The sequence below is a fragment of the Bidens hawaiensis genome, unplaced genomic scaffold (assembly GCF_021521415.1).
Source record: "Bidens hawaiensis isolate Kalapana, Puna unplaced genomic scaffold, B.hawaiensis_p1.1 tig00072324_1, whole genome shotgun sequence".
NCBI classification, from domain to species: Eukaryota; Viridiplantae; Streptophyta; class Magnoliopsida; order Asterales; family Asteraceae; genus Bidens; species Bidens hawaiensis.
The window spans coordinates 1-22,529 of NW_027502657.1; the positions used below are offsets into that span (position 1 = coordinate 1).

At 34.4% G+C, this 22,529-nt stretch overlaps 2 protein-coding genes across 2 annotated transcripts; one reads left to right on the top strand and one right to left on the bottom strand.

Moving 5' to 3' along the window:
- Positions 1-1,233: 1,233 nt before the first annotated feature.
- LOC143605980 (uncharacterized) lies at positions 1,234-5,538 on the top strand. Its single transcript, XM_077081908.1, has 8 exons — positions 1,234-1,725; positions 1,918-2,009; positions 2,088-2,788; positions 3,272-3,342; positions 4,131-4,220; positions 4,362-4,553; positions 4,667-4,781; positions 5,220-5,538. Exons 1-8 carry the CDS (start codon positions 1,234-1,236, stop codon positions 5,375-5,377), a joined length of 1,911 nt encoding a protein of 636 aa, XP_076938023.1. The 3' UTR covers positions 5,378-5,538.
- Positions 5,539-5,921: 383 nt separating this feature from the next.
- LOC143605979 (CBS domain-containing protein CBSX6-like) lies at positions 5,922-9,541 on the bottom strand. Its single transcript, XM_077081907.1, has 2 exons — positions 9,193-9,541; positions 5,922-7,081 (listed from the first exon to the last, which is right to left on the bottom strand). The coding sequence occupies exons 1-2, from the start codon at positions 9,537-9,539 to the stop codon at positions 6,163-6,165; spliced, it is 1,266 nt and encodes a 421-aa protein (XP_076938022.1). The 5' UTR covers positions 9,540-9,541; the 3' UTR covers positions 5,922-6,162.
- Positions 9,542-22,529: the final 12,988 nt, after the last annotated feature.

Below are 22,529 nucleotides of genomic sequence, written 5' to 3' on the forward strand. Positions count from 1 at the left end.
TTACGATCCCAGTCCATAACTAAATATTTTCCCAAATCAATTCACTACAGAAATTTAAGGGAGTCTAGCCTAGGTAGTTTTCTCATCATCATCTTATTTTCATAACAAACTTGGCTTTCGTTTAAATTACTTGTTTTCTTAATTAGTTTTTAATTATAGTATAAATTAGTATTTTAAAAAAAATTCCCCCAAACAAATATAAATAAATAAGTCGTGTTCTGTAGTCAAGTCTAATTAGCTAGTAAACGTAATTTAAAGAGTCTCGTGGGTTCGATATCTGGACTTACTTAGCTTTACTAGAGTCGACCGGTTCACTTGCCGGTTAGTAGTTTAGTCGAGTTTTTGAAAGTCTGGAGTATTACTTAGTGTTATTTTTAGTTAAATTAGTTAATAATTATTAAATTATTTCAAGTACATCAGTAATTAATGAGATTAATAATTATGAGATGTTGATTAAAACCAAGTTTAATCGTAAAACCGTTAACTGATCACCACCGGAACTCAAAGGAAATGGAAATATGATACAGTAGAAACTCGATAAATTAATACTCGATTATTTAATAAACTCTCTAAGATAATATTTTTGCCGGTCCCGACTCGGGGATAGGGTGCTAAATTAATAATTCGCTAAAATTATAAGATAATACATTTTTTATAATTTCTTTAGACCCCATATAAAATATAAATTAATAATTCCTTATATATAGCATATTACATGAATGATTTATGAAGGTTTCTTGAAAAATGACTCAATTGTCTTTTGTTTTTTGTTGAAATCAATTTCCTCTTGAATCTCGTCTCTAATTTTCATTAGCATGGTAAGAACTTCTGGTGTTGTTTTCTCATAGCTCAACAAGAAATTGTTCAATGTGATTGCCGCTTTAATAGCTTCGTTTCGCGAAGGGGGCTCCATTGTAGAACTTTCATCATCTTCTTCATCGATATCATCTTTATTAATTCCAATAACGCTTTCAATAATTTCTTCATCAGTCAACAACTGTGCAACTACATTTTCTTCTGGGTGAGTCAGAACATTCTACTATAAATTAATAAAATATTAATTAAAATATAAATTAATAATTATTAATTTATCGATTAATTAATAACTCTTTTAATTAATAAATTTTGATGATCTCAAGTGTATTATTTTATAGAGTTTCTACCGTATATAAGAATAGTGTTTGAAATGTTTAACCCATTAATTAATAATTATATAATTGTATACCTTTAAACATGGACAACATGTTTGGGTTGTTAATGAATTGGAATTGTTCCATCCAGACACGCCACAGAAGAGAAAAAGTCCGTTGTTTATTTCACCCTCTCCAAGATTCACAAGACAAGATGCAGCAGCAATGTCCAGCAGCTAATTCCTTCGGCTACAACACCAGCCTGTGCGGCTGCAACCCCGGGTACTTCCTCAACAGCAGCGTCTGCCGCCCCTTGAGCATCTCCGGGGCACCTGAAGAGCAGTTCTCCGTGGGGTCCGGGGTGGACTACTCAATCAACATCCCAGCTAACAACATCTTCGCCTTCGACACCATCAAGAAGTTCACCCAGTCCCAGGCTGTCTTCCTTGAAGCCACCCTCGTGCTGCTTGCCTCCTGGCTCCTCTTCTGCTTTCTTCTAAGGTTTGGGAGCCTGGGTGATGGCAGGACCCCCTGGTTCAGGATCAGGTGGTGGCTTACCAGATTGGATGTCTTGTTCTCCACTAGGCATTGGCTGGTACCTATTTCTTTCTTTCTTTCTTGATTGATTGCTTTCATGTTTCTTAATTAGATCTTTCATTTGTTTCTATCTTAGACCTTAAGTAACTTCACCATCTTAGCTTTTAGGGTTCAGCCAACGCCTCTTCAATGAGAACAAATATCATTATTAGGCTGCTTATACATCATTCATTGTCATAAATGTGTGTAGGATGATCAAAAGGTTGTCAAGAAACGAAAGACGGAACTCGGTGGAGCCTTTTCAATTGCCAGTTGGATTCTTTTTATCGGTCTGTTTGCTGCGTGAGTAACTTTTACTTTTGTTTTGTTGTAACAAATTATCTAATTATCATTATTAAAAAGTATACGGTTTCATCACAGGTTACTTTACCAAGTTATATCAATGAGAACCATTGAAATACACAGTGTAATCGCAACAAACGCACCCGATTTAGCATCCTTCCATAACGACATGGAATTCAACATAACCACCATTTCCGCTATGACATGTTCCAACCTTAACGGACCCGTTAGTTTAATAACCGGAAACCCCGCTTTTATCGACTCCCGAACCGCACCACTTTCCACATTCGTCAACTTCTCATGCCAAAACACCACAAACGGGCCCACCATAACACTTAAATGTAACGATTGCCAGCTCGTTAGCGACAACATATACATTTCATGGCACTTTGCTGACCTCCCAAACGTGCCAGCTGTCGCTGTTGGGTTTGACTTTAAGTTGACTGCCAGGGACCGCCGTCACAAGAAACATATGAGTTATGTTAGCGGGTCGTTAAAGAATGGAAGTACGAATACTGCAAAGTTTGTTACTTATAGAGGAAGAGATCCGAATATTCTGCAATTTAATTTGTTTCCGAGAATATACCGGAATAAACATGATCTTAGACTTATACAACCTTTGTTTCATGATTTTGTTCCGGGTTCATCTTTTAGTGATGCGAGTCAGCTTCGGGCCTCTCTAGAAGGTTCTAGTGATGGGTATGTCAATACAACGTTTCATATTAATTTCCTTTCGTCTTACATTGTGCAAATTGATAATCAGAGCACTCTTGGGCCAGGTGAGTCATTTGTTTTAATTAGATTTGTTTTTTAAAAGATAACTTAAGGGTGCGCATAGACCAAAAACCGAAAATTTGATTTTTGGATTCTGACCGTTCGGTTTCGGTTTTTTGTGAATCAATCATCTGGGCTTGAAAGTTTTTGGCCGAAAAAGATGACCCAAAATAATGAATTGTGCCTGATATTTTATTTCCTTTTCTAAATGATTAATTAATTATTACACATTTGGATTTGAAACTATTGGGCCACACCATTTGTTAATGTCTTACAAAGTTTGCTTCAGTTTTCGGTTGATAGTAAAACCAAACCCAAACTAAAACAAAAACCAAACTATGAGTTTTTTGTTGGTTTCTGTTATTTCGGTTATTACTTATTAGGGTTTACGGTTCAGTTATTTTGGTTTCGTGCACACTCCTAAGTCCTAATAGATATGATGCGTTAAGCATAGTTATCTAACTCATTTTATTATTTGAAGAATGCAGTGGGCTTTCTTGCTGATCTTGGTGGCTTGTACTGTGTTAGTATTGGCATATTTTTCTACCTGTTGGTGCAAGTAAGTATGCTTCTTATTCCTTTTCCCTTCAAATACTTTTTGTATATGCATTTCAACAAAAAACAGTTATTAGCTATAATTTTTGTCCAGAATATTCAGGATTATTATAAATAATTAGTGTTTTCAATGTATGACTAGTGAGGTTATATTATATATATAGATAAAGATCAAATCTTGGTACCACAAAGAAGCTTTCTGTTTTGTCTTTTAGGTTTTTTGTTTGGAAGGATTGCAAATATGTTCTGATAGTCAGGTGGTTGTTGTTAAGTTTGTTAACTTGGTGGTGTTGTGGTAGGTGCGCAAGTTCAAGTCTTTGCCATTGCATCAGCAAACTTTTTTTGTTATTTAAATTATACTTGGTAATAATTATTCTTATTGGCATTGATAAAGGGGATTTTTAATACATTTCTTAGGCTTACAATTTACGAATTTATGTTTATAATTTAGTTTCAGTGTTGCCAATACTGACCGAATTTGTGTTGTTTTAAAGCGTCCATGAGCATATTTTCTTAATGTAATTATTTTTTGGTTTAGTTTCGGTGCTGTAACCCAGTATCAACCGAATTTGTGTCGGTTGGTCACCACAACGCGCGTTTTTTGTTTTTTTAATATGTAAATTTGTTGTATTTAAGCGTTGACAAATTTGGTTTTTTTTTTTTTGTTGACTACACCATCAGCCCGGCACAACGCACCGGGGGTATTACCTGGTTATATTATATTCAATTCTAATTTTGCGAGTAAAGTTATTTTGGAGGTTCTATATGATCTAATTATGGATTTTTTTATAGTTTGAATATAGATTCAAGAGATTCCGACACGAGGATGCGGTAATGAGAAGTATTAGAAACAGTCGGAAAGCCCAAGAACGGTGGAACAAGGTATTATGATATCTTATTTAATTCTATAATATGTTCGTTTAGATGGTTGGATGTAACTAACAATGAGTTTTTTTTTTTAATTATTTTGTATTGTGTACTCACTTTAAAATTTTGAATGATTTGTTTTATTATTGGAACCAGTTAAGGAAGTATGTAAGTTTTACATGGGGTCGTGGAATATCACCGTTTGAAGATTCAGTTTCAGTGGAAATGGAATGCTGCAATTGTTTTGCGGTTCCTAAAGGTGGGCCAGCTTCATCCGTTAAGCAAAGGAAACAAATACGAAGGGATACCATTAGTTTCAACAATAAAGTTACCACACCAAGTGACAAGGTAATCATTTGGCAGTGTCCGTCAAGGACAAGATGAACTGTTCATTTAACGGACATTAAGTATTGTATAAAACAACTCGTCACTCAGTTTGCATGTATACATCTCCTTTGCAGGTATTTAGGGATGTAAATTGTCAGGTAGAACAAAATGGAAACAGTATTACAAGTTCATCAGATGTAGATCAACAAGTTATGGGTGCTGATGATATACCTTTTCCACCATCATTAGGTAACTATAATGACTGAACCTAGAGTTTGCAAGATGGGTGGGTCGGTTGGGTTGATAATGACGGGCATGGTTGAAAAGTGTCGTTCTTAGTTAGTTGCGCTGGGTTGGTTGACCCGCCCACATCCCTTTTTGTCCGTTTGTTATGGGTAGCAATCATGACCCATTCTTCAAATAATGGGTTGATTTGGGTTAAAAATTTTATGCATATGGGTTGATTTGGGTTAACTCAAATTATACATCGGGCCAACTTGGCCTGTCACTTGAACCTGCGCAGGTTGCGAGGCTTACCGTTTATGATTACAAAAAACAATGTTATTACAATACTTTCAACCCATTTGACTCGTTCCCATTTTAGCTTTTTTTGGGCTAGTTGACCGACCAATGTGAAAAGGACAACCCAAATTGGCATGTTCATAATTTATATGTTTGTTTTGGTAGAAATGAAGGTGGCTTCCGAAATTAGCATTCCAGAAATCCAGAAAAACCTTAAAGATCTGTACGAGTACAACATGCTGCTTAGAGATAAGTTGGTTAGCACTCAAGCTACAATCCATGCTTTAACATCAAAGGCTTCAGCATCTTCATCAGACGAATAGTGTGGAGTTTGTTTAAATTGTTGTGATTCATTCTAGTCAGCAGGCATATGTTTCCTTTTGAAAGCAAAAGGGAGTCAAGTTTGGAATTCAGGTTTTGTTTATGCTTCAGTTTGGCTGTAAAATTATTTGTATCACTATGGTTTCATATATGTAAATTCGAGGCATATGTAATTAAATGCAAACACATGTGAAAAGCTTCTATGGGGTGTTATTTTTTTCTTTCAATAACTAAGAACCTTTATCACTATCAACAACCTGCTAACCAACGAAACAACATAAATTGGTGCGAGTAGGTAGAGTTAAAACTTAAATGCATAAACCAATTTACAAACCGTTAGGTTGGGTGAGACCAAAATGGTGTCTGGGTCAGATTCGTTTCAGTTTAGAAGCAGGTTTCAGATCCTAAACCGGTTTCAGTGTGCAGCACATAAGACATCTGCCGAAGGACACCAATTTAGGTTGTAAAGTTGCACTGTATCATCACAGTTTCATATATTATGCATTTAAGCAACATAGTTCATGCATGAAAATATAACAACATATCATACACAACCTGAATTTATTTATTTATAACAAATATGACCTCAAACAAAAAAACAAAGACAAGACCAACTCACCAAGTGAAGGTCCACAAGATGAAACCATTGCAAAAACCACACCACGAATTAAAAACGAACCACAACCAAACCATTCTTTAACATAGCCGACCCGACCCGACTCAAAAACAGTATTCCAACCAGAAAAAAGTCTTTTTAACATTTACATTCCTGATTCACTTCTTGCTTCTACTGAACCTCGGGAATAGGGGCGGCAGGGGGGCGGGTAACAGCCGCCAAGATATCAGCATACCCAACCAACCCAACCAACACGTCATCGTTCTCAGTCTCAGTCACAGTCACCCACACATGAGTAGCCCGATGCGACAACATCTGAGCCATAACTGCAGCCAACGAGCTAGTCGTTTTACACGTTAAAGGCACACTCCGACCCCTATACATGCTCCTATTAACCCCAAAACTTTTACTCGAAGGATTATGATTAAAAAACCCGATACTCCTGCTACTAAACGTCCTCTGCCTAATCAACCGCCCACCACTGCCACCATTGGCGGCACCCGCACCGTCACCGCCACCAGCCACCACCAAATCAGGAAGATACCGCGATGACTGATTATCTTCCACACCCGTCACAAATTGCCCCGCGGAAAGATTAGCAAGCGCCCACGCCGCAGCTAAATAATCACATTTCCATAACTTAGATGCCGAGATCTCCCCAATTATCTTGTGTTGACCGTCTGCCGTCGGGTCAACAACTGCGAACGCGCTTGGTTCACACGGGATCTTACGTGCAGCTTCAATTGCGGGTGATGAGGCTTCGATTGAGCAGTAATTAGGGTTTATGGCTCCGAGAGATGAGATGGAGGATAAAGGAAGGGGGGCTAATGCTCCTAAACAACCGATTAAGAAGCGGATAACGTCTTCGCGTGAAAGACAACAATATTTGTCCCGGATTATGGTTGTTGGTGTTGACGATGAAGATCGGTTGATGTTGGGGATTGTGATGTTTGGATTGCTATCGATGTTTTTGAGCCATTTTCCATTGTAGAGAATTGAGAAGCGTTTGCTCATGCCTCGCCACCCGATGCTTTTAGGAACAAGAAGACGTCGCACCCCATGCTTCATTATTTCCAATGCGTCTATTAATCTAGCATAAAAAAGAAATGTGAATTAATGGGTCGTTACAACAAAAATAACACAAGTTTGGGATCATATTTAAACACTTATTATGTAGAAAAAGATAGAGATATTACTTTCTATGAAGTGTGACATCTACAACATTTAAATCAATGGTCCACACAGACTCCCCTAAATATTTAAAAGTCATTTTCAACTTGCATTTATGGGAAAGTGTTATCATTCATCATCATCCATTTTTCGATTGTCTAAAAGATATGGATAATTCATATATCCCTTCAAGACTTGTTCTAATATAATATTAACAAAAAAAAGAAAAAAAAAACATAATATCCAACATACATGTTTAAAAATTATGAAATTTAAACCCTTTCCTTAAAACATGCATTATAATATGAAAATTTGAAGTGCAAGAAGAAAGAGAAGGGTATAATAGTCAATATGCATTTGCTAACATGCACAGGTTGACCCATTAAGCAAGCTCCTTTATACCATTTATGTGTTGGTAGCATGTCAAAAGGCATAGGTCAAAACAGGCATTTGTCTTTTGAACTTTATAATAACTAATGTGTTATGCATGATTATAAAACATATAAATTACTTTTTATTAATTAAAATAAGGAAAATTGGTTTTAAATAATCCCAACTATACCCTATTGGCAAATAACAGTCCCAACTTAACACTTGGCTGGTGACGATTCCAACTAAAGATGTATTTGTTTATAACAGTCCGCGACTAACGGACAATTAACTCCGTTAGTCTGATGCTTACGTGGCACGCCTAGTTCAAAAATTGCTTGCGTGGCAGCTTGCGTGGCAACAAGGCTTAATAATAATAATAATAATAATAATAATAATAATAATCAATATCATAATCTAAATTTTTTCTAACGGACCATCTTCATCCTTGGAGCATTTTTTTTAAACATCACCACCACAGCCGGTTGCCACCCACCTCCATGACAGTCACCATCATTGCCGGCCATCACCCACCTCCACCACAACCCACCATCTCTTGCAGCACAACAACTCCCTCCCATCTCCCCTTTTCTCGGTCCAATACTGCCAACACTTCCTTATTTGGCGAGACGCCATCACCTTCTCCGATGAGCTACCACCGAAAGCCCTAATCTGCATCCGGCCCAACGACGACGGTTGAAACCTTTCAAACCCTAACGCTAACTTTTATTTACCCACTCATTGAACACACATGTGGTTCAACAACAGAATTTACAATCAATTTCAAATCAACTCATCACCAACGTGTTGCCGTTCTCCATAGGGTTTCAATTTCAAGTTCGAGATATTACGAGCATAATGCTCATCGTTCAATCGTCGATAGAATCGGTTTATAAGATGAATCGAAAATCAGATCCTCTGGATCTGAAACTTTATTACCAACGTGTTTAGGGTTAATCGGAAGCAGATGACTCGTTTTAGGGACGATTTTAGTGTGCTTGATTTTGAGGATAACTTTGGATAATTAGAAGGCCATGGAAGATGATTTTGATAAAGAAGTTGCAGCTTTGAGAAAAAATGGTGGCGGTGACGGTTCTACAGGAGAGGGAGAGGGAGAGGGAGAGAGAGAGAGAGAGAGAGAAATAAAATCAAACTACGCCACGTAAGCCGCCACGTAAGCAATTTTTTGACAAGTAGGCGTGCTATGTAAGCATTAAACTAACTGAGTTAACTTTCCGTTAGTTGGAGATCGTTAGAAACAAATACACATTTAGTTGGGATCGCTACTAGCCAAGTGTTAAGTTTGGACTGTTATTTGCCAATAGGGCATAGTTGGGATTATTTAAAACCAATTTTCCTTAAAATAATTATCTATTTTTAACCTGTTTGACAGGTTCAGCAATCAACCTCTAAACCTAACCCAAGTAGAAAGGGACACATATGCAAATGACCAGATCTTATTAAACTAACACAAACAGACCACATCAAGAAGACCCTCTGACCCCAAAATCTAGATTAATCCCATCAAAAATCTAATCTTGTTAAACTAACCACTTTTGAAATCTCAAACTGCTAACACATTACTCAATCAAGTGTGCTCAATGTATAGTACTAATAATAATATATGCTTATATATTTAAGGAATCAAAATACAAAGCTAACCTTGTGCCAGGATCAACTTCCTTCAACAAAGTATTATCAGGAACAACAAATTCTGAAACGGGTGTCTTCAACGCTTTCTCTTGATCATTCAAACAATCATCTCTAGCCAAGAAGGCAACAATATCGAGCAGATTCAAGATCCCCACAAACCGCTGATGCCTCATTTCCGCATTCTCAATCAAACCCTTTTGCACTGATCTCCTCTTCCAAACCGCAATCCCGCAGTCAGTCGATTCTCCGATGGCTCTGATAGCCGCCTCCACCGTTTCGTTGTCGGTGAACTCCACCAGCTCCGGCTTCCCCACCGTCAGATCCCCAACCACATGATACAAAAACACTGATGCCATTTAGATTGGGTGAAAATCAAAGCTCTAAAACAAAAAACCGACTTCAAATTTTGGGCGTTTGATTGAAATTAATCGATTCCCACTTGTATTTTGGGGGTTTTGACTCAAATTAATCGATTTGGGTAAAATGTAATTGATCGATTTGGGTGAAAACCCACTTCAAGTTTGAAGCTTTTGACTAAACTGATCGATCCTGATTGATAAACCCACTTCAATTTGGGGGATTTATTTAACAGTTATAAGAGGGTATGCAGAAAAATTAAAAGAAGGTGGAAACGAGTGATGGGTAACTTCAAAGAAGAGGAAATGAAGTGAGAGTAAGTGGCCATGAAGCAACACGAGTAATTTCAACAAGAAAGCCCATGAAAGTAGCAAAATTTTGTTGCCGGTGGCTTGGCGTGGCTTGGCTTGTGCTTAATCTCAGATTGATAAGGTTATTGATGTGGGAGAAGAGAAGAGAAGAGATGTGTGAGTAATGATATTAGTTCATCAAGAATTATTATTATTATTATTATTATGAATATTATTATTGTTTAGGGAAAATTCATAAAATATCCCTTTTTAGCGACTGAAGTCCAAAATAACCCTTTTTTCTTCAAAATCTTTTATAATTTGGACGCATTGAAAAAAGATAAAAATAAAGACGAGATTTCGAAAGAAAGTCAGGTAAAAGACGAGATTTGGGAAAATAATGTAGGTAAAGTCCAAATTATTTGTAATCTTGGAGCAAAAATTCAAATTTTTCAGAAACTTTTTTACTCAAAAAAAGCGTCTTGAGAGACTGTTTTTTTATGTTTCATACCTTTCCCGTCCAAATTTTCAAATTCTTGGAAAATTATATATTTTACAATTATACCCTGAACCACCATCACCACCTTGAACCACCACCACCACCACCTTAACTCACCACCATCACCGACGCCGTCGGCCCCACCCCATCACCACCACCGTCAATAGCCCAGCTTTGAGCTTCATGTAAGTATTATAGAATCGGTAGCGACGGTGGTGGTAAGAAGCTCAAAATGGGAGAGGACCAAATCGACGCCGAGCTTCTCAAATCCATTGAAAACTTACAGCAAGTCAAACGTCACCCCGAAAAGGTCACCATTATCGATTTCTTTTTTCAATTTTACAATTTCCTGCGATTACTTGTTCAAATTTTGTAATTGCTTTGAGATATTATTATTATTATTATTATTATAAGAGTGAATGCAGCGTCAACATTACCCAATCTCTTTCATAACAGAACCCCCGGGCTTACCTTAGCTGGGGCTCGGCTCTACTACAATTTACGCAACACCTTAAACTGAAATGTTAATTAACCCGATAGCCCAGCTTTGACTTCATGTAAGTATTATAGAATCGGTAGTGACGGTGGTGGTGATGGGGTGGGGCCGCCGGCGTCGGTGATGGTGGTGGTTCAAGGTGGTGATGGTGGTTCAGGGGTATAATTGTAAAATATATAATTTTCCAAGAATTTGAAAATTTGGACGGGAAAGGTAGGAAACATAAAAAACAGTCTCTCAAAAAGGTTTTTTTGAGTAAAAAAGTTTCTGAAAAATTTGAACTTTTGCTTCAAGATTACAAATAATTTGGACTTTACCGACATTATTTTCCCAAATCTCGTCTTTTACCTGACTTTCTTTCGAAATCTCGTCTTTATTTTTATCTTTTTCTAATGCGTCTTGAAAGTCTAAATTATAAAAGATTTTGAGGAGAAAATGGTCATTTTGGGACTTCTCTCACTAAAAGGGGTTATTTTGGGAATTTTCCCTATTATTATTGAGTTGGGAGTGTGAGACCATGACAAGGACACAAGGACCTGGTGGGGTGGTGGTATAAGATCCCAAATTGAAATTTGCAACCAATTATGCACTATTAAATCATTTTTTATATGTGTTTTGTCTGTCTAATCCAAATTAGGAAATAATGTAATCAATCATGATTAAGTTAGGTTATTATGGGGTTTTATGTACTTGTTACATGATTGATTAAATTTGATCACCAACCCATAGAGAGGCTTCTTGAAAAGGCAGAGCCGGAGGGGAGCGTCCTTAAGCAAGGTTCCATTGCAAAAAAAGCAAGGCCGGAGGCAAATGATGTGCAAATCGGATTTTGTCTCTCTTTCTATTCATGTGAACTTGTATTATACATTAATCACATTTATTATCACATGTATTATTAAAATAATTTGATAGAATGGTAAAGATATGGGATGTTTAATTTTCAAAACATTAATTTGCATATTTATTTAGAGTATTTCATTCTCCCATACATATTTGTTATATATTAGCTACTAGTTTTTATCTTTCGTATTACGGGAATTGTTTAAATTTTCCATTTCTAATACTGTGAATGTGTTTTTTGAATTTTAGTTATTTATTATAAAAATTCAATAAGATACTTGAACCTATTTTAATTAATTTATGTTGAGCTATTTTTTAATGAAACGTTGAATGAATTATCTACTTAATTTTTATATTTATTCGTTTATGTTCATTTGTTATAATTTGATATTATTTTGTGAAACTTTTCATTTAAGTTAAACTTAAAAGAAAAAGGATTGCTAATGCAATTAAATCCACATTGAGAAATTAAATTAGGAATTGATTACGGGGTTTGTTTTACATTTTACGTTTCTAATATTTATATATTTTTTGTATTTTATTTTTATTTATTGTAAGAAAAAAATAATAATATACTTAGGGCTTGATGATGAAAGGGTTTCACAAATAAATGACTTGTTATAACCCGTTTAAAAGCTATCTGGGTTTGATGAGACTCATAGCCCGCTTATTTTTTTTTACTATAAAATTGTTTCATAATCATAAATAATATATTTTTTAAGCGAATATTAAATTTTAGTATATCCCTATTTTATAGGATTTTCATATCAAATATTTGGTGAGATTAATTTTTAATATAATGAGATGTTATAACCCGTTTAATGGCTATCTGGGTTTGGTGAGACCCATACCCGTGAATTCGGGTCAAATGCATGAGAAACTATAATTTACAACTAAAGCAATTTGGTGGCTTGAGAGAAAATAGAGAGGTTTCATATATATATATATATATATATATATATATATATTCTACCGATAAAAATATGTTTATGAAAGTAGGGATGAGTTAATCTATAAAAGCTTAAAAAATAAGAAGTATGTGAAATCATAATTTATTGTATGTGTGAAGTGGGGACCAAAGTGATAAGTGCATAAAATAATAAAACATATTTCCTCTTCACATGCAAGCCACATATCAATATTCCCATCATTTTAAAATGTTTATAAATTTTTCATATGCTATTTTTTTAAAAAATATATCATCATAATAACAAACGTATTTTTATCTTTAATATGAGTATAACTTTGTTATATAAAAATTAAAACAAAAATTACGTCATTGTGTCTTTCTGCCAGTCATTGAGTTTTTTTTCGTCATCGTGTCTTTCTATCTGTCATTGTGTCTTTTTTCGTCAATGTGTCTTTCTACTCATTATTGTGTGAATTTTTTTAATACTAATAACACGGTTGTGTATCCTAATATGTAAATATAATGATAAAATAACAACAAATTATCAAATACTTAAAACACGATAATGAATACATATTACATATTAATTTGAAACGTAAAACACAACGGTGTATACATATTACACAATGACCTAATGTAACATTCGTTATTTTTCAAACCCGAAAACCCGACCCATTTCGAATTTTCGGTTTTGTTTATAAATATATATATATATATATGTATATATATTACGATGTTCTCAATGTTCGTTTCATATGATATTCGAATTTGTATTCGTTAAACCGACCAGTTTGTTGTTTCAATATATTTTATTTATACTTTTATCATTAATGATATAGTCCCAACGATTGAATTTCATCGCTTGTTCGTTCTTTTTATTTTCGATAAATTAATAAAACTCCGTGTGTTAATATTCAACGAATTCACAAACTAATTCGGGTATAACTTGAAAATTATCCAAGCATATTAATCTTTATTCCAATTATAAAGCATTTAAAAGTTTAAGGTTCAATGTGCAACTTTAATTTAATTTTAATTTTAATATACTATGAAACTAGAGGGGCCTAAAATGAAAATATCTTTTAAAATATATTATTTTAATCTATCTACCCCCCCCCCCCCCTTCATGCTCGTTTTTCCGGCGTATGGCTGCCGGCGACGGCTTCGGCCACCCCAATCTCGTCGTTATCATCGTCCTCTGACCCATTTGTTTAGTATAACGAACTTAGACGTCAATAAGAACCCATAATCAATATGCTAATTACGTTTTAACGGTTTCAATCACTAAATTATTTTCTGTTTTGCCGTGACATTCGCCGGAAAACGGCAAGAAACAAATTAATGAAATTTACGAGCATACACTCCAATTACCAGTATAAATAGCATCCTCTCATCAAGCTAAACTCGTTCACAAACTCAAAATTAGTAACCCATATTTAATCTTCAAAGTTATTTTTCCAGCGAGCTCTCAGTCTCCATCCAAACAAAACCATTCCGGGGTAATTTTTTTATGATTATTATTAGTTTAGATGTTATTAATAAAACCCCCAACTCAATTTAAGCATTCATGGAACGGTTATGAATTGAAATCCTAGGGTTTATGTGAATGAGATGAACTTGAATAATTGTATATATTAAAATGGTTCTGTTGTAATACCAACAAGCAAGGCCGGTCTAATGGTTATGTGTCTCGGGTATAGACTAAGGGACCCAGGTTCGAACCTAGGTCAAAGCACCGTTTTTGTACATTTTTTTAAACCTTATTCTTTTTATATTAAAAAGTAATTAATAAAAATCATCTTAAGAATTATAAAACTCATTATAAATCAAATAAAGTCTTTATAAGTTAAATAAATAAATTTTAATTTAGTTACCAATTTCCATCCAAAAACCCAACTTTCTCTTTTTTCGTAAAGTTCGTAAAACTTCGATTAATATATTGTTCACTTTTTCGTTAATATTTATAATTTGCTAACGAGATAAAATTCGTGCTTCGTAAATAATAAATTCTCATATCATTAATAAATTTATTTCTAGTTAAAATAGCATTTATATAATACTATATTATAATTTATTTTCATTAACTTTAATTCGATGACTTCATAATTCGTTAACTATAATTCGTTAGCTTCATACTCCGTTACCAAAATTATTTGTTCGAGATAAAAATTACCAATTAAAATCCGTACATTGTATTATCGTATCTTTTATATGAATGTTAAAGTTATAATATTGAAATAAACCATTAAAATTCCGTGAAGCTTAGAATAATATTAAAATTATCCACGCCTTAAAATAATAAAATATATAACGCTTCATCCTTAAAACTAAATAATTAACCCGTATAATCCCGTTAGTTAGTCTCTAAATTTTCGTATTTATTTTATTTATAGTTCGAGAAATTCAATCGTTTCATGTTCTTTAATGCACTTTCGATTGCTTTGGTTTCATTATCGTGCTTTCGGACTTTATTGCGTGTTTATCTTCAATTTCGAGGTGAGTTTCTCACACCTCATTTTTAACGCTTTTATACATTTTGGGGTAGCATATATATCCTATCTATTCAATGGTTTATCGAGTCATTTACAAAACTGCAATTCGTATCATGGACTTGTGTGTTTACTTGATTACTTGCTTAGAATTACTTTCTCATGGTTGTCTCAATAAATATGATCATACACCCCCCTTTACACTAAGGACCATTTTGTTATGAGTGGAAAAAGGACCCTCGATCCGAGTACGTTGGTTTTACCGACAGGAAAGGACATTGCATGCACGACTATTACACTTGTTCATGGAATTGCATGGTTTTTACGTACTTATATAAAACTTGTGCGAACTCACCAACTATTCAATTAGTTGACTGTGTTTTATATATATGCTACATGTACGATTATTAGAGGAAGAGATGGGTGAAGACACTAGAACTAGGATATTTAAATAATAGACAAGTTGATGTTTGTTTTTATTTCCTTTCAATGTATTTGTTCGAACACTTGTGTACTTGAGATGTAAAAAGAATAAATGATAATATTGTCACGTAATAGTGTCACGCATGTTTTGAGAAATTTGTACGTCACACTCGGGCGTTTCCATTTTAGCCGGGGTGTTACAGATTGGTATCAAAGCCGTGACTATAAAATAGGATATTAGACAGAGTGCCCTAGTTATTTGTTTATTTGTTTAGGGTTGTGTGATTAGAAATTATGTGGGCCCTACGTGATTGTTCAAATACACATGTTATATTACTTTATTGTTGCTGATTCAATTACGCCTCATTTACACAAGTGCACACACAAGTCCAAGGCTTAGAAGATTTTCAATCGATTTTATTTCAGATTTTGATATTTCCTCTTCTTAAAGATGGTTCTACGTGGCGGGTATGTAGTAACTGTAAGGGGGACGTGCTTGTTTTCCGAACTCTTGACACCAAGGCTATTGAAACCTAAGGATAAGCATTGCGTACAAATCCCAATCAGACGTGGGACCCGGTTGCTTACTTGGAGAGTTCGGAAATGGCATGAAACCTATTAAGCCAAAGCATACCACACCAAACACCGTACGAATCACAACTTTATGCTTTTAAACGTGACCATGTTCTCTTTGTGAAAAGAATATGGTTACACTCCTAAGGATGCCACACAAGTCATGGTGGTTCATGCAATGTGTGACTCCGACCCTCAATGTTTTACAATGTGTTTTAACTAAAAGTCTGACAAGTCGTGGTGATACACGAATAACCAGCTTTTGGTTCGATTTGATTACGCATTTTTTATATTTATTGGAAAATACAAGAGATGATAATTCATACAACGTGTGATTTCGATGACTCAATTGATTATATTGCGGTTTTGAAAAGTCATTGGGTTATGTGAATAGTCGAGTTTTAATTCGTTTTCAGTGTTTATATATTCATAGATATTTCTAAAAGTCGTGCTATTAAACGAATTGTCTAGTTTCAACCCGTTTTCTTTTATTTATAAATTCAATTAATATTATAATTCGAAAAGTAATGGTGATGCTTGAATAATCTATTTTCAATTGGTCTCTTTGTTGGTATATATTTATTATTTCTTATGTTTTGAATTGAAAATACAAAAAATCAAGGTGATACATGAATAACCGGTTTTCAATTTGTTTTCTTTATATATTCGTTTATTATTATGGTGTTAATTGAAAATTCAAAAAGTTATGGTGGTACATGAACACTCGATTTTCAATTCAATTTCACTACTTATATTAAGTTGGTATTAAATCTATATTTTTATTTCAAAAGTTGATATATTTTCCATATGTTTAGTCGAATATTTACAAGATCATTATTGAAATGCGGAAACTCATGCCGACTTATGAGAATTTCAATTTCATTTCAAGCGATGTTATTTCTTTATTTATTTTATGAATTATATAGATGAATTCTGATTTTAGAAATCTTTCATGTAATGTTTCTTTTGATTTTTATACGAATTTTATATTTACGTCCAATGTCACGCAAATTGTTCACACTTCATGTCTTCTCGTTTTCCTGGTGTTCCCTTCAAAACTCAAATCACAAAACGACAACCCAGATCATCAAGCAATTGACCGTCGTGATCCCGACCATAGATAACCCAAAATTCATTACCAACCACAACTATACATTCACCCCAAAGTATGCCTATGTCAATCCGAACCTAACACAAATCTTAGACACTCAAACCTAACCTAACAAAAATACTTACACGGGAACCCACCCTTTGTGTAACACGTGTAATTACACCACTCTGCTACCACGATGTCGAAATGCTCCAAATTGTGATAATTTCAGCCATCTCATCAACTCTTGCCATGTAACTATGCATACTCAACACCACACATTCATCCCCTCGATCTGTTACCCAACCATTCATCCTAACCTTCTGTCACCTTATGCTCATGCTTCAAGCCTGCTATCATGGTAATAACCCGAGCACACCCACAATATCTGAAAACCTAACTCGTTTCCGCCATGCAATACCTTACCTCGCATTTCCTAGCCCACTAAAAGTTTAATCGTTTTCAAGGCATCAATGCTTAATCTTTTCGAACTCATCAGACATGCCTAAATTTTAAATAAATAAATTTTTCATGCATACTTTTCCACGCTTATTTATTTTATAAACACCTTTTCTTTTTACTTGAAATTTTAAATCTCGATTATTTCAAATAGTCAATTAATATATATTATATATATATATATATATATATATATGCATCTATTCACAAAATATTTCGTTATACGAAGTATAATCAAGTTATTCGTCTAAAAGAAAATTTATTTTAACCAAATAGGTCATTGCCAATATTTATTATTATTATTATTATTATTATTATTATTATTATTATTATTATTATTATTATCAGTAACAATATATTATTATTATTATTATTATTATTATTTCAATAAAATCTTTAAAAGTAAAAGCAAAATATTTTCTTCAAACAAGTTCTAAGCCGGTGAGGTGTGACACCCCGTCAAACAGGGTTATTATTCGTATGACATTAAACAATAATTAAATAAGAAAAAAAAACATTATGATAAGCTTGATTATAAGTAATTAAGTTATCTTATGCATTAAAAAGTCCACATTTGATTAGATGTCTTGTATCGGTAATCTTTGGAGGATTACCAGGTCACACTAGTCTCTTCGATATACACGAACATTGGTAATAAAATATAATCGAAATAGAAACACGAATCACTAATCCGTAAGGAGCGAACTAAAAATATACTTATCTTTATGAAAAGTTGTATAATAGAACACGAGACAATAATAGGTAATTTATAATTATATTTTCGGTTACGAAAATAAATTAATATTACGTTTCGAATAAAAAAAATATGTCTCATAGATAATTAATTATGGGTTATGATACACACACACACACAAAACAAACCGGTTAATGAACCTTCACACCCGACATGGCATCAACATTAGACTATCTCCGAACGTCATTGAACCACCAGTCGATCACCACCTGGAATCATTCCTTTTATAATGTTGATTTTGGCTAGTTCAAAAGGTATTAAATATTTCAAGTACATGCAAGTTGCAAAAGTCGCTAGGCGGACCTAGGCGGCCGACTGAGGAGTTGGGTGTACTCGGGGGCACTCGGAGAGTACTCGGAATGGTAAATATAAAGAAAATTAATTTTTGGATATTATATATATGTCAAATATCATAAGTATACCTAATATTTATAATAATATAAGTGAAATTCACTATAAATAAGAGAAAAACATTGTTTAAATACTAAATTATTTTAAAATATGCTAATCAATAACTAAAAAATGTGATATTCTTTTTTTAATAATATAGAAGTATGAATTATGTTTTATTTTTAAGTATCAGCCCAAGTTAACCAACTACATGCGATTCTGGCCGATGTTTATCGCATTTGATCGATTCTTAATAACTAGGCGGAGTTAAAGAAACTCTCATTGGTGCCATACCTTGTAGTGAGTACTTGGAGAGTACTTGGCCTTTGAGACCTACTTTTACAACATTGAGTACATGTGCCTTTTTCAAAGATTTTAAAATCCAACACAATCACCTTCATTATGCATCATGACTACCTGCACATGCACCATACTCCATGTCTTCATATTTCACTTCACTAGATGTCTCTCTATCGTCCAACACAAATCCCAAACCCATACTCTTGGAAATCTTTACTTTATTTACACTCAAATACACACCATAAAATACTATTTTAATGCAAAGGTAGTGTATGGCTCACCCAAAAAAACCTCCTATAAATATCTTCCATAACAGTTTTTAAATGTTCAAGTCTAAAACACTCCATTCCACCATCCTGTTGTGGCCGAGACCACACATCCATGCACACTTTCATACCATTCAATTTTCCAAGTTTAAACAAGATCAAGGAAAGTTTCTAGTGGCGTTCAAGCTCAAGAATCCTACAACTTTTATTTTCTCTAGTCAAACCTTGCTTGCTTTAAGTAAGTATTACTTACTAATATTATCTTTGTAAAAGTTTACAAGTGTTTATACCTATAAAAGTCACCCAAATAGTTATAGATTGCCTAAAAACTTCATAAGTTTAACACTTAAAAAAATGGAAGCCTTATTTTAGGCATAATAATAGTTTATAAACTCATGAAAGTTGAATGTTGCAAAACATTAGTGATTATGAAATGTAACGTCCGTAAAATTTTTGTTGAGAAAAGAAAAAGATGCTTATGCCCTTGTATGATTCTATTTGCTACCGGGACTCGTCTCTGACATCCTCGGGGACCTCCTAGTCATTCCCATAAAGTTGAATTACGTAACTTTCATCCAAGTGTCGCAACTTTCAACTTAGAAGGGCCAGAATGTAACATTTTATATTATAATCAAAATCAAAACCCTAACCCCCCCCATGGTTCCGATCGGCACCACCATCACCCCTCCCCCTCCTCGTTTTGCATGAAATCAGCCACCGTTCCAGCCTCCGAAAGTTCAATTCCAGGTCGGGGTACTAAATGTCTACAACTCTTTTTCACCTTAATTCATTCTTATTGATCGTTTATTCGTCGAAAAACCGCTCTGTTATAGGCTTACCGGGTGGCTGTCTATTTGAGTAGTTTCGGGACTGTTTTGATTGAGGTTTTTGCTCCATAATCTTCCTAGGTATGTCTAATATAATATACTTTAGTATCATGCACTTTGGTGCTCGTTTGATTGGTCAGTTAGTGGTAGATTGAAAGTTAGTATTCGGTTGTCTAGAATAGTGAATTGTTGCGTTTAACGCGAGGTTTGAATGAATTAACAACCAATTTAATTCGGGTAGCTTCAGTTTGAATATACGGGCTGTTGGAAAATTATTTTTTAAGTATTGGGGCTGAATTGGTTGTCGGTTACTCAACAGGTCGGTACAACGCGAATTCGCGTTTATTTGATAGTTGGTGCGTTGTGTTTGCAAGTTACCGACCCATCCAACTCGGTAGTGTAGTGTTGTGTAGACTTGTTGGCTGTGATTTTATTAAATTTGGTATACACGGGGCTGAGTTGGATGTTAAGTGCCTAAACAACTCTTAAACGCGCATTTGCGCCTCACCTAGCATTTCCGGGAGGTAATTTGGGAATTCTCTACTCTCGGTTTTCCTAAGGGTGGTTTGGTTAATTTAAGGCCCCGGGGCTGTTTTAAATGATTTTGGCTTGGTTGAGGCGTTAGGTAGATCAAACTATGTTAGAACGCCTCGTAGGATAAACGAATCGATTCGGTACCATTAGTAATTATTGTTCGTAATCCGACATGCTTTTGAGTTATTGGAGTAATTAAGGGTCCTCTACCCCGTTGTGATTGTGTGCCTCGTGTCTGGTGAGTTCATGATGCCCCTTCTTACATTTTTACGTTTTGGGCTAGCATACACACCATATTACAACTTTACCTGATTTTACTCGTTTAAACTAATTGGATGTTCTACATGGCCTTACTTGTGTTTGTGGGTTCATGAAAATATGTGTGAATTATATTCTATGCCTTAGGATATTTGGGACTCGTTTATGGTCATATATATATTCCTTAAGGTTATATATATTACTTATGGCTTAGGCTCAAAGATATAGGCTTACTTGTATCATAGCATGCCTTGGGATGATATTTATGTGTGTATACGCATGTGTTACTTTATGACCATAGGATTACTTTCATTATGATATATTCTGGAATGATATATATATACATACATACATACATATATATATATATATATATATTCGTATGTTTATACATGCGTTACTTTATGGCCAATAATTGGCGATGTTAATTAGTTGTTATCGACTAAGGATGTTTGCGTATGCCTACTTTGTGTTTGCATACGGATGGATGGTGACCTTGGCCGGGCCAAACTATACTACTCAGGTTCTAAAATCCCGTGGCGGGTCCTGGAAAGCCCGTAAGGGGGGAGGCTCGTGTGGCATGATCACCATCGGATGGATGTTACATGTTTGGGTTGTACGTCGTGCTCGACCCTGATGTTGTTGGATATTTATGTGTTTGGTTTGTACGTGTGCTCGCCTTGATGTTATTACTTGGATGTTAAGCATAGGGAATTATACTTATATAGATATATAAGTATGACTACTTATTGTTTATTATGGCCTAACTGTCCAGATCCCGTTTTTATATTTAAACCCTTGGAATGATTTATTTAATTGCCAATTATTAAAACTTGAACTCCCTCAGCTCAAGCTGACTTTGTGTGGTATGTTAGATTGATTTTCAGGTTAAGGCTAGGGATTATCGCTTGGACGTGCTAGAGAATACTTGGATGGTCAAAGCATTTCTGGTCGAGGAATTCAATAAAACAAACAATTATTTATTTATTTATTTTATACATTTGATTTTGGGCACCAATTCCCGGTTTTTGGGGAATTTTAATACTTATGAATTTTTTGTTGTTTATTACTCTGAGATGCTCTTAATAAGATGAACTTGTCTAGTTTTTTTAAAAATTTTTTGAATTTTGGATATGATTACCAACTGTAGGATTCCCGGGATTCGGGGTCTTACATGAAACCTTATGGAAGTTTAGACATTTTAAAACCCTGATAGTGTTATACTTCTAGAATAAAGTTTGTGTACATGCCATCACTGTTTGTATAGAGCATAAATAGTTAAACATGTTTTAAAATGATGTGCTTTTAAACATATAAAAGTTATTTTATAAATGTGTTGGTAGAAGTTAGATGCTTGAAGAGTCTGTAGTAATATTATTTTTATATAAGGTGTACTTTCAAAACACTATAAAAATGATTTATGGTAGAAATTGTATATTTTTATAAAGCATGTTTTTTTGACTATAAGATAATAAGCATTACTCATGTTGAGAAATATATTTACTTTGAACATGATTTTTATACAAGAACGAGTTATGATTTGTACGTCATTTGTATTTCATAATTTATATAAATAGATAATTTAAAAAAA